At 36.2% G+C, this 12217-nt stretch overlaps 1 protein-coding gene across 25 annotated transcripts in view; it reads right to left on the reverse strand.

Moving 5' to 3' along the window:
• Nucleotides 1–1851: 1851 nt before the first annotated feature.
• The window catches only part of PCM1 (pericentriolar material 1), a 41715-nt gene continuing 31349 nt past the window's right edge, over nt 1852–12217 (reverse strand). For 21 of the 25 annotated variants that reach the window (XM_053975157.1, XM_053975177.1, XM_053975176.1 and 18 more), the window contains 9 exons: nt 11721–11918; nt 9381–9440; nt 8012–8150; nt 7186–7331; nt 6197–6272; nt 4996–5246; nt 4617–4709; nt 4374–4497; nt 1852–3067 (listed from right to left, as the gene is read on the reverse strand). In XM_053975157.1, the coding sequence (XP_053831132.1) occupies nt 3042–3067; nt 4374–4497; nt 4617–4709; nt 4996–5246; nt 6197–6272; nt 7186–7331; nt 8012–8150; nt 9381–9440; nt 11721–11918 (1113 nt within the window). In that variant the 3' untranslated portion in view covers nt 1852–3041. The remainder of the gene's footprint in view (nt 3068–4373; nt 4498–4616; nt 4710–4995; nt 5247–6196; nt 6273–7185; nt 7332–8011; nt 8151–9380; nt 9441–11720; nt 11919–12217) is intronic. The other 4 variants (XM_053975181.1, XM_053975170.1, XM_053975167.1 and 1 more) reach the window with 2 other exon arrangements.

Here is a 12217-nt window from a genome sequence, read left to right on the forward strand (position 1 = left end):
AAATAGCATTTGAAAAGCAGTGATGTAATCTATAATAAGAAATAAATTATTCTACCTCTCTCACAGAAGTAAAAGTTACTTCCAGTAGTGAAAATGAGTCCAAATCCAGTATGACTTGGTTTTATTCCATACATGTTCATTCCATATACTTGTTTGTTAGGTCACTCACTGTACAACAGTTAAGGACAGGTGTCCCACGACAACCTCCTTGTAAGGGAAGAGCTATTACTAAATTGCATTAGCAATACACGAGAAGCAACTCCGGCCTCTGAACTTCCATCCTAAGAATAATTTTTCCAATTCTTCGTACTCAGTCCACTACAGAACTGTCTTGAGTGGTAAACTGTGCAAGGGGCACTGGGCAGAAAAATGTAACATTTCATTTTGATCCAGATCAGTAAGGGAGCAAGCAATGAATCAATCACAAGACCCTGCTTTTCCCATCTCACTCCCATACTCCCCAGTGTTCTTTTTAAAGCAAGAAACAAATTGTGCTTGAAATGAACTACATGAGTAGAAGAACTGGCATTAGGCATAAGTGAGAGTTTAACTTAATCAGAAGTTCTACTACTTGAGCAAGGGATAATGAAAATAGACTAGAAGGGCACAAAGTTCCCTCTTTCCCTCTGAATGTTAGGAAACACTTCACTGTAAGGGTGACAAAAACTGGCACAGGTTGCCCAGAGAGGTGGTAGACTCTGAGGTATCTTCAGAGTCTTCTCTCTGCAGATACTCAAAAGCCACTTGGGCAAACAGCTCTGAGTGGCCCTGCTGGCACATGATGACCTCGAGAGGTTCCTGCTGACCATTCCATGATGAAACAGTATAGAGAAGATATGATCAAAGAAATACCATTTCAATGCATTTTTCATGTACACATATCATTGGTTCTAACAGGTAATTTTCTGTTCAGTAGCTGGTGTGGGGCTGTTTTGAATCTGTGCTGAAAATAAGTGTTGATACCACAGAGCTGTTTTCCTTATTGCTGAGCAGCGCTTAAACAGAGTCCAGACTTTCCTGCTCATCACCCTGTGCCCCTAGCAAGAAAGCTGGGGATGCACAGTTAGGAGGGGACACAGCCAGGACAGCTACCCCACACTGACCAAAGGACTATTCCACACCACAGGGGCATCATGCTCAGCATATAGAGCTCAAAGAAGAAGGAACAGTGAACAGCTGGAGTAATGGCATTTGTCTTCCCAAGTCCTTGTTATGCATCATGAAGCCCTGTTTTCCTGGAGGTGGCTTAACAGCTGCTTGCCATTTGGCTTTGCTTGCATGTGTAGCTTTTGCTTTACCTATTAATCTTTCTTTCAACTATGAATTATTTTGTTTTCACTCTTCCACTTCTCTCTCTGAGCCCACCGGCTGGGGAGTGAGCAATGAGCTTGGTGCTCAGTTGCTGGCTGGGGTTAAACCCATCATTCCAGAGCAAGAATTCAGGAATGAAGTGTGTCTGGCTCTTTCTTAAGCTTAGATTTTAATGATTTGATATATAAACTTATTTCTAAGCTGCACACAACCTCACTCTACTTTATAAAAAATGTCCTCTTTCCGGTCTGAGTGATTGTTGGGCTAAATTAGTAATTAGAAGTTTGATTAGAAGTTTCAGTTTCACAGGTTTGCCTTTGTCACATGTATTTTCTTGGTCCTCAAAATGGTAATGTTTTTTCTGCCTACAGTAGTACCAGCAGCAGTTTAAAGCCTGAAGAGTAACTAAACTATCTTCAAACCTTTTGCTAATGTACTTTCATCCTTGGACATGAGAGGCGTGTGACCACAATCTGCCAATTCAAAATTCATTTACAAAACCTAGAGACACTCCAAACAAACTAGAAAAAAAATCACAGAAGAATTACAATCTCATTTTATTTAAACTTCAAGCATATTTAGGCTTCACCATCACTATACTGTCTCCCACAGTATATAGCCATATTATCATACTAAACTCAAAAGCAACACAATCCTGAATTAAAGATAACTAGTGCTTTTTAACTACTTTCAGAAAAGCCTTGTGTTCAAGGTAAACAGGATCTTTATAATGCAGCAGATCTGCTGAGTAAGCTTCTTCTAGCTCAGTTTTATAACTTAGTGTTTTAGCAACTCTGATCTGAAAAACTGAAAAAAGTTTTCCAATCCACTTTTCTGTAATTCTAATTCTACCTTTATCGTGAGACTCCAGGAGGTGCTGACTTCAACTGCTTTTTAAAAACATTAACTCTGTAATGAAATTTAGGAAACTACAATTAAAGTCAAACACTTTAGAACAGATTCTCCATACCTTCAATTGCAGCAGTTTTAGGTGTCAGCTATGAAAAGATATTAACATTTTCAGACAGGTTTAATCCTGTGAACATCAAAAGGATTCAGCAAATGCAAAAAATACAGCTGGTTCCTGCAGTTAACTACAAACCTGGGGTATTCAACTTCACCTCAGATAAATGTGCTGATAGAAAGGAATTCCACAGGCCATTAACAGGAACTTTTTTGTTACAGACAAGCTATGCTCTAGGCTATAAAGACAACACGTAAGTATGTACTGTGTCTATACCTTGTATTTTGAGAAGATGCAAGAAACTTGGAGAATTTCTTGTCCCAGGAAAATTAGCAGTGTTTCTTGTAAGAGAAGAACAAACTGCTACAAGCATGCCAACAAGTCAATTAACTTCTGGCAACAAACTCAGCATACCAGTTTGTAAGCCGAAGAAAATTTTTCAAAAGAGAAAACTTACAGACAAGTCCAAACTTTATTTAAAACTACCATTTTGAACAGTTTTAAAATTACCAAACAAGTCACAATAAAAAATAAAAATTAAGACAGAAAAAGAACTGTGCAGCAAAACTGAATAGAAGTGGATTCAGGGATTCAGTTCCAGCTGTTTAAACTGCCACAGGCAGAAGATCACATACCTATCCTAAGAGGCAGTGTGTTAAAAATTTTACATTTTTATACACTTCCAGAATTCTGGGAAATTAGTGCTGATCTTCCATATGCATTTGTAGACATAGCGTTTATAAATGCAGACATCTTCGGGTAATTCTTATGCATTTTGAGCTCCAAAAGTTTCTGTAAAATAAGAATAAAACCATTGTTTAATATCTACAAGGCATCAAACAGCTCATGACCATATTGCAATTGCTATTTCATCCTCACAAGCACTCTGAGCCATGGCTTACTTGAACAGCTACAGACATCCCCCCTATACAGAGATTAAGAATGGCTTAGAGCTAGCTACAACTTTGGTGTTGCATGGCACTCTTGGTCAGACTGTTCCCACAGCAGTCCTGGGCATCAGTTATCCACCAAATGGGCACAACAGGCTTGTGCTGGCAGAGCTGGGACAAGCAGAATGCTGAACAGGCAGTGACAGAAATGGAAGGAAAGATGCACCTTTCCTCACACTTTGTTCTGAAAAAATCTGTGCTGCCACTGCAAATGCATTAAATAAAAAGCAGGTTCATCAGCTTATACTATTTGAGAAATTGGAAGGAGGCACACTAGCAGAAAACTGCTACTATCAGAATACCCAGTTCATGCCCTTTATATATGCCATTACTGTACACTCCACTGGAGAATTACAAGTCTAACAATAAAACAGAAGTCTTTAATACTGTAATTCTCTCATGATATTAGTGAAAAAAACCCAGTTTACTTCAAAATGTTGAAGTAAAACATCAGTTATTTGTACCCTTACACACTTAAGTATAAGCAATTTATCCCATGATAGCATGTGACTTGATTTCTGACTGAAAAAAGTTTTTAAAAAACCCACAAAAACCATTTTCTCTGACCTGCATTATCAATAATTTTTTGTATCTGCATAAAAATTATTTGATGAAAGTGAAAAATTTTACGGCTATCATACACACTGGAACTTTTTTCTACCACATGGTATACATCACATGAAAAATAATTTATTTCTCCCTGAGGAGATATTTTACTATTCTGAAAAGTCTCTTGAATGTTTTTATCACAAAAGCACTGAGCAGTCCATCAGGAAATTATACTAAGTGTTATTAAATCAGATAAGAGCAATTATAATTTACAGTATTATTAAACCCAAGATTGTGAAACAAGAAACAAAAATACCACTCCATTTGAGTAAGTTTCAAAACCATTATGTTGTGACATGCACTTTAAATATGTTAATTTTTATGACTTTATCAGCCACAGAATCTAAAAAAGTATATAGAAGTGAGATGGACAGCAAGATAAAATCTCTTCATATCAATACAACACTTTCAAATGCAAGATAACAAAACCCAATATTTTCACTGCACTACAGTAACTGCTTACTTCAATCAGCAATATTTAAATTCTAGTATTCCAGAGTGTTTTCCCAATATGTGTGCAGAATATAGAAAAAAATTACCAGGTTCTTTCAATGTTTGGGCATCTCCTACTAATTCTTGGTCTTGAGCTCCACCTCCATCCAGTAATTCATCAGACAAACTCTTGGTTTGGGCCTCTGTTTCCATCTTCTTCATTATATCTGCCTTTGTAACAGAAAAAGCAAATCTGAAAATTCTGGTTTATTCTTACTGCTGTCTGGGTTAACACAGACATTTATGGTATGCACTTCTAAACAACAATCCCACAAATAATAGCAAAATACCTCTGAATACACAGCAAGTTTGAGGGGCAAGTCTTCAACTTTCACAAAGTCATCTTCATCAGATTTTTGACTTACATTTCCAGAACCAGGTTCCTGTTAATAAAAATTGTGGTATTTAAGAAATGCCATTTTGTTTTCTTTTCACTCCAAAACTATTAAAGTACAGTAAAAAACAAAACAAAACAAAACAACAACAAAAAAAAAACAAACAAACAAACAAAAAAAAAACAAACACAACAAAAAAAAACCCCAAAAAACCAAAAAAACAATGTGCATATCAAATTTGCAGATGGAAACAAGACTGCAAGCCAGAAACAATACTGAAATAGAAAAAAGCTTATAATTTCTCTTGGACAGATCTTAACTGAAATATACACACGTATTCGTTCACTAGCACAGGTGACTCCGTATCAGGGCTGCCAGCCATGGAGCTTTCAGAACTTGCAGCAGATTTGTTTTCTGCACACGTGGTATCCGGTGTTTGAGTTTCATTCACTGCCAAAGATGAGCTTAATCCTTCAGTTTTCACAGTGGCTGTTATAAAGGATTCTGGGGTATTGACTATTAAAGCTGGTGTATTCTCCATGACACTGAGGTAATGTTGCACAGTTGCAGCCACATCTTGTTCACCTAAAACCACAGAATTACAATTTAACTAGGAAGAGATAGTATAATATTCTGGACATACAAAAATTATTATTATTCTTTTAAATATTATGATCCAAAGTTACAAATGAGCAGTGAAAGTGAATTATAATCTCTTAGACAACAAAAAGCTGATTGAAGTAAAATATCAGTTATTTGTACCCTTACACACTTAAGTATAAGCAATTTATCCCATGAGAGTATGTGACTTTATTTCTGACTGAAGAAAAGTTTTTAAAAAACCCCACAAAAAACAACTTGCAGAACCAAGTGGCCTACTATAAAATATCCATTCTAGTTATGAGGAGATATAATAGAGAACAGTAAATACCTTAATATTTTGCCACTCTTATATTGATTTTTAGTCTACAAAAAAACACCAAGAACAAAACTAGTGTTTGCAACAGAAAACCACAGGGAAGGTGGTAATAACAGTTACACTAGAAATAACATTCATAAACCCAGTAATGTTCCCTTCTTTTGATGGAAAATAATTTCTTTGTTCTTCTTCAGTTACAACATTACTCACAGAAAAAAAAAACCTTAAAATATGAATTTCAATGACTAGTAAAATGGTACTAGCAGAAAAAAACAAGGACAAGACAAATCTAAACACAAAATACTCTAACACATATTAATTCTGATACAGTTGTGTGCCAAGAGCTGCAACAAGCAGATAAAATTCTTGCTCATGTCAAGCATCAAAACCACATCTAACTAAGATTATTCTATGTTTCCTCTTTAAAAGGTTTAGTGTGTCAATATCAACAGAGATACATCCAGGCAACTGATACAGTTCCATGAAAAAGACAGTCCAGTAAATTTGATCATCTATTTCTTAGTTACATGTATCACAGGCACTGTCCAAGACAATTGTCACCATATGCAAATTCATATGAAGTGTTAGTCTCTCAGTTACTGCATAAAGGGCTTACCTTTAACATTAACAGGCTCTTGTTCTGATGACAAAATCTCACTGTTTTTTGCCTTACTCAATTCTTGGTTTGAAGTCTATTGGGAAAGGTAAAAATGAATTAGAACAAAATTTTAATGATCAGCTTCATAGCTTATTGGCTAATTTACTAACTAGAAATACACTGTACACTTGCTCCACGAATTTGTCTTTTCACTAGTTTGAAGTAAAGACTTGCTGTCTACTTCTACTACTATTTGCCAGCTAGTCAGCAACAGTTTACAAAACCATTAACACTGACAGGCATGTTTTATCTGAACATTTTCTTTTTACTGCAGTAGTTCCCTGGTAAACTCTTTGGTTCCACTTAAAAGATCTACTGTTTTAGCCTTTAAAGTAAAAAGTTCCAGTTACATCCTTGCCTAATGTTAATACCTGTTGAGCAAACCAAAGTTTCAATAGATTGTCAATCTTATTTAGTATGTAAAGAACAGACAGTTCTCCAAAACCAGGTCACAGATATTAAAATTTTAATTAACAGTGAAATGACAATCATACCCAGTAACATTTCACCATTGTTTCAGAAATAATTATCACAAAAGGGAGGAAAGACAAACAAAAAACACGCTAGAACACAGGAGTGAATTACTCCCAATTAGAACTTGATCTCGGCAAACACAGAGAAAGAACTACATAAAGGTTTAAAATTATGCTTTTTTGAAAATTTAACTTCTCACTTGCAGCTTAACAATTTTTCCTCTCTCATAGCAGATGTAAACATTAGTTTTGTCTCTGTCCATCCATTCACTTTGGCATGAGCTGTAATAAACTCAGGTGAGGAATGCCACATTTTGCATGTAGCACCTACTGGCATCATATAACTTATTGTATTATTCTTTTACTTTCAATAGTACAAAATGTACAAGAAGAAAAAATGAGGTACATATAAATATATACTGAAATGCTGTGCACTGGCACAGGTTTGTTCTGTTTTTACAATTCTGACTATACCTGTTCATTTTCAGTTGTTTCACTGCTGGCTTGTAGTGATGTTTGCACATCAACAGGTCCTTCCTCAAATTCTATTTCTTCATCTTCATTCTCATCTTCTCCACTGCCATAGTTAGTCAGAGCTTGAGTTTCTGCTTTTGATAAACCTAAAGGCAAATCAATGTAAAATCACCTTTGAATTGCCAAATACTGTTGGGGAATTTAATGCAATGATACCCCCTTACTTCAAAACATTCTTTAAGATTAAGATACAGTAATGAGTCAACTTTCAAAAATCTGTATGTTTTACATCAGCTGTATTATGAACAAACACCCATGTTGGTGTGAAATGTCAAACTTATTAAACAAGTTGGCGCAAAGAATGTAAATGGTAAAGGAATCCAAGCCAGAAGTAGTTGGTGTAATACAAAAAACAGGAAAATAAATAAATAAATAAATAACTGCACCTTTAAAGTAAAAGCACATTTTAAAAAGCCACATTATTTAAATGAAAAACTGCATAAAATTTGCACAGCTTTCACATCATTCAGGTTAAAGGCTGAGAAACTTGGAGTTAAGCTGAGACAGGATATATAACCTAATGAATCTGTTTCTAATATATTTTTACAGATCTACTGATTATGAAAAGAAATTACTTCCTCTAATTGAAATATTTAACCCTTGATGTAACACTAGGAAACATAGTACTGCAAAACTTTCACTGACAAGGACTGACTATAAAATCTGCAAGAGAAGGTGTTACACAGCACTACTTCACACAGATCCTGTTTAAGATTAGCTGGTCAAAACTACAGTGGGGAAACTGAAATATACAGAAGTTCCTTACTTATTGCCACTGGACCGCTTTCACTTTCCTCATCTTCCTCTTGATCAGATGCATCAGATCTAATACTTTCAGGCACTCCGTTACAGGCACATACTTCTGAGTCTGGTACTTGTTTAGCAGTTTCAGTCTCATCCTTGTCCTAGGAAAACATGGAATACTGTGCGATTTCATGTTTATCTAAAGACTACACTAAGGTTTCTGCATAAAGGAGTTGTTTTTCAGAAGCTAAAAAGTATCTACTAAAAATCTGTTTAAGTAGTCCTTACAGCCTTGAATGAATACAGCAGAACAATACTCCTAAAACAGAGCATCAGAACTTCCTGTAAGAGATCGTGCACTGTTCAGACACAGCTTTCAAGGACCTCATAAAAACTGAGTATGTAATTATCTGAAAAGGTTGACATTGATCAGCATGCTAGCTTAAAAAAACCTTTACATTAGATTTGTCATTTTCAAGAAGACAGACACATCTGCATTGTTATGTTCCAGCAACTTCCCTGCTCCTCCTAAATGAGGAGTAAAAATACTTCTAACTGCAGCTTCTCATTTCTTTAGCAGTATCTCCTCAGCAGTCTCCCTGCTGAATAATTTGCTAAACATGCTGAATGAGAAAATTTTGCATTCCTATATGAACCTCAAAGTAAAGCCCTGAGTTTGGCTCCAAATCTTGAAAGGACTTTTCTACACTACAGCAACTGTAACAAGTGATGTACAACTTCCTACTTTTACTTCCAAAGCAGTAAAAGCTTTGGAGCAGACAGAAGCTCTGGAAGTCCTAGAAGAGAGCACTGGCTCCACTCCCACACATGCTTACTCCTACACCTGATACCCATTTAGGATAGCATTCAACATTTTGCTTGGTATATATACCTGTATCATTCCCTTGGCTGGAGAAAGCTGAACATTCCAGCAGATCCCTTAAAACTTCATACACAACACATTTCCCCAATTATATCAGCAGTTTTCAAAAGAAACTTGGAAAGAAAAGGGACAAATTTTGAGCACTAACACTTCATACTCAGAGCACAGGCAGGCTTGGACTCCTGAGACCTCAAATACCATGTGTCCCAACTCAGAACATCTACCTCCTCCCAAAGATGGAAAATAAATCAACTTATTCCATACCATTAAAAAAGAAAATGTTAACTGCTATAAATAGTTAAGCTGTCCTTAGAAACACAAATTATAATCTACTTTGTAACTTTGATAAAATAAATCACTGAAAAGAACAGAAAGGAGATTAATAAATTTCTGAAGACTGGAAAACGGGCTGCTTACTGATACTTGATTCCTATAGCAGACAACTGTAAGACTAAGTGACCTATGAAATTATCTGAGGAATAAAGACAGTTTAAAGGCATACACATACTTTGTCCTCATCGACATCTTCAACAGAAGAACAAACATCCACCTGGAGACCTTTTTTTGCCTAGAAGAAACACAAACTGTCTTCAATTTGAAACTGAAATAACTTGGAAATATTGAATCAAACTATTGCTTCATGAGAGCCAGGCTGAAATTCTAATCTTACTAAGAATTGCTATCTTAAAGCAGCAGGAAGCCAGAGGGACTTTTGTACACACAGATGTCTTCAAAATTTCAGAGTTGTAAAGTATTAAAAAAATCTGTGCTAACCCTTCTTATTTAAACAATTACACTTATATTGGGCTAATCCTACAGTCTGTGGTTGAATCGTATCTAGCACATAGAATTAAACACATCATGGCAGGGGGGTTGAAACTAGATGATCTTTAAGGTCCTTTCCAACTCAAACTACTTTATGATTCTAACAATGATCAAGACAAAGAGCTGTGTGTTCAGCAGTTACTTTACTGGACTCAAGAGAGCCAGAAAATCAAGCAAGATCAACTATGTCTGCATCAGGATTGCAGAGTTGAGGGCTGTGAGAAGACCATATATAGATAATTGTGCAGATCTGTACAAAGCAACCAGGACCTACCACTTCTGGCTCATCTCTGGCTTTGTTGAATCTGAACCTCTGCCACAGCAATGAGGCAAACATTGACCTTAACCCTAATTCTGTCTTTCAGTTAACAAAGTTACATAAAGAGCTGGTTTATACCTGCTATGAGATTGAGTTTATACCTGCTCTGAGTTGCCAATGGGCAACTTCAGATAAAACAGGAAGTCATGTCTAAATCTTTCTGGATTTAGAGTGTTCCTTTGGCCTCTTTACAAGGCATTCCACAGTCTCCCTCATACCAGCCATGCTATTGATATATCTAAATTGATTATCTTGAAGTCTAGCTGGTGGTACACCTGAAAATACTTGTAGGACTTTATAGTTTATAACAGGTTCAAAAAATATCTTCTGCTGACATTTAAAAATGAATTAAGGGTTTGCTTTGGTATTTGTGTTTCTAGAAGAAAGCTGAAAGGACACTGAAATCATAAATACATTAATATGATCTGGTTTATTTGTTTTGTAAACAGATCATATAACTTAAAAAAATGCAGCTATGCTCCCAATAAAAGCAATACTAAAATTAATAATGTAAATGGTGTGAAACTTAGCCAAAGCTTGCTTTTTAGAGCAAGAATATGTCCTACAGTCTCAAATATTTCTGAAAACTTTATATCTATTTTACACACCAAGTCCAGAAACTGATTTTTAATGCATATGCCAAGAAACCAACTACATGACAACTTCAGAGGATTTACTCTAATTTTTTCAAGATGATGCCTAACTAAGCTACTGCAAGGAAACCAGCAGGCATCCTAAAGAGATAATGAACTGGGACCTGCAATATGTCAAAATACTTTGCTGGGTGTAGTGGGGCCATGCAAAACCAATACACTGGGATAGAGTTAAACTTCCTCACAGTAGATAGTATGAGGCTCTGTTTTCGATTTGTATTGAACACAGGGTTGACAGCACAGGGATGTTTTCATTACTGCCAAATAGCATTCCACAGAGTCAAGACCTTCTCTGCTCCTCACCCCACCCCAAAAGCAAGAGGTCAGAGTGCACAGCACTTGGAAGAAGACTAGCCAGGGGAAGATGATCCTCATAAACCCAAGGGATGTTCCACACCACACAGCATCATGCTCAGTATATAAAGCTGGGCAAAGAGTGAGGGAGGGGGAGAGATCCAAAGTGATGGTGGTTTGACTTCCCAAGTCACCATTACATGTGATAGAGCCCTGCTCTCCTAGAGGTGGCTGAACACCTGCCTGCCTATGGGAAGTGGTGAATGAATTCCTTGTTTTGCTCTGCTTGCATGTGTGGCTTTTGCTTTACCAATTCAAGCGTCTTTATCTCAACCCACGAGTGTTCCCCGTTTTACCCTTCTGATTGTCTCCCCATCCCACAGAGGGGACTGAGTGACTGTAAGAGGCTCAGCTGCCTACTGGGGTGAAACTACTCAAAGGCTTCAGGTGTTAAAACTATTTCAATACTTGCTAATTCCTTCCTATGTTCACATAAAACCATTAGAACATTTCCTGTGAATTATGAACAAAGTCTACACAATTAGATATCTGTAACAGATACTCATCTGTAACATAGGTCTTGCCCTGAGGAAAACCAATTCACACTCCTACACAAGCAATACTGTGATTACACAGCAACTAGTAAAATACATAAACAAACATATATAAGATATAAAATAAGGTAATCAAACTAGTCTAGAAAATACACATATTTAGCAATCTCAGAAAAGCTGCATTTTTCAAAAATAAAACAAACCTCTTTAGCATAAGACTGCATTACTTCCGTGGTTTCTATTTTTCGTTTACATCTCTGCTTTACAGAAATACTGTTGTTGTCCAAGTCTTGCATGAGTTTAAAAAAGGCTAATTCATTGAATAACACTTCAGAGATCTCCACAAGAAGATCCTCCCCACAATCTTTTAATTTTCTACCAGCAAATTTCGCCAGTAAATCCTGGGAAGAGAAATAATTCTTCAGTTTCTGAAATAAGCTTTCAAGCTTTAAAGACTAAGTATTTTTTGTATTTCTAATAACTCGAAATTAGTTATGTATATATTAGCTCATATTTTTTTAAAAGAAGTTTTAGTGTCTTAAACAGATTTTACATGGAATCTCTAGTCACATGACACAGAACTTCATAAGCTCATGATTTAAACTCCATGCTTGTAGAAATAAAAGAATGAAAAAGTGTAAACTACAGATTTTCAGGAATTTACACAAGATGTCCATGAAAAGCATCACCAGAGCTCTCC

The sequence above is a fragment of the Vidua macroura genome, chromosome 4 (assembly GCF_024509145.1).
Source record: "Vidua macroura isolate BioBank_ID:100142 chromosome 4, ASM2450914v1, whole genome shotgun sequence".
NCBI classification, from domain to species: domain Eukaryota; kingdom Metazoa; phylum Chordata; class Aves; order Passeriformes; family Viduidae; genus Vidua; species Vidua macroura.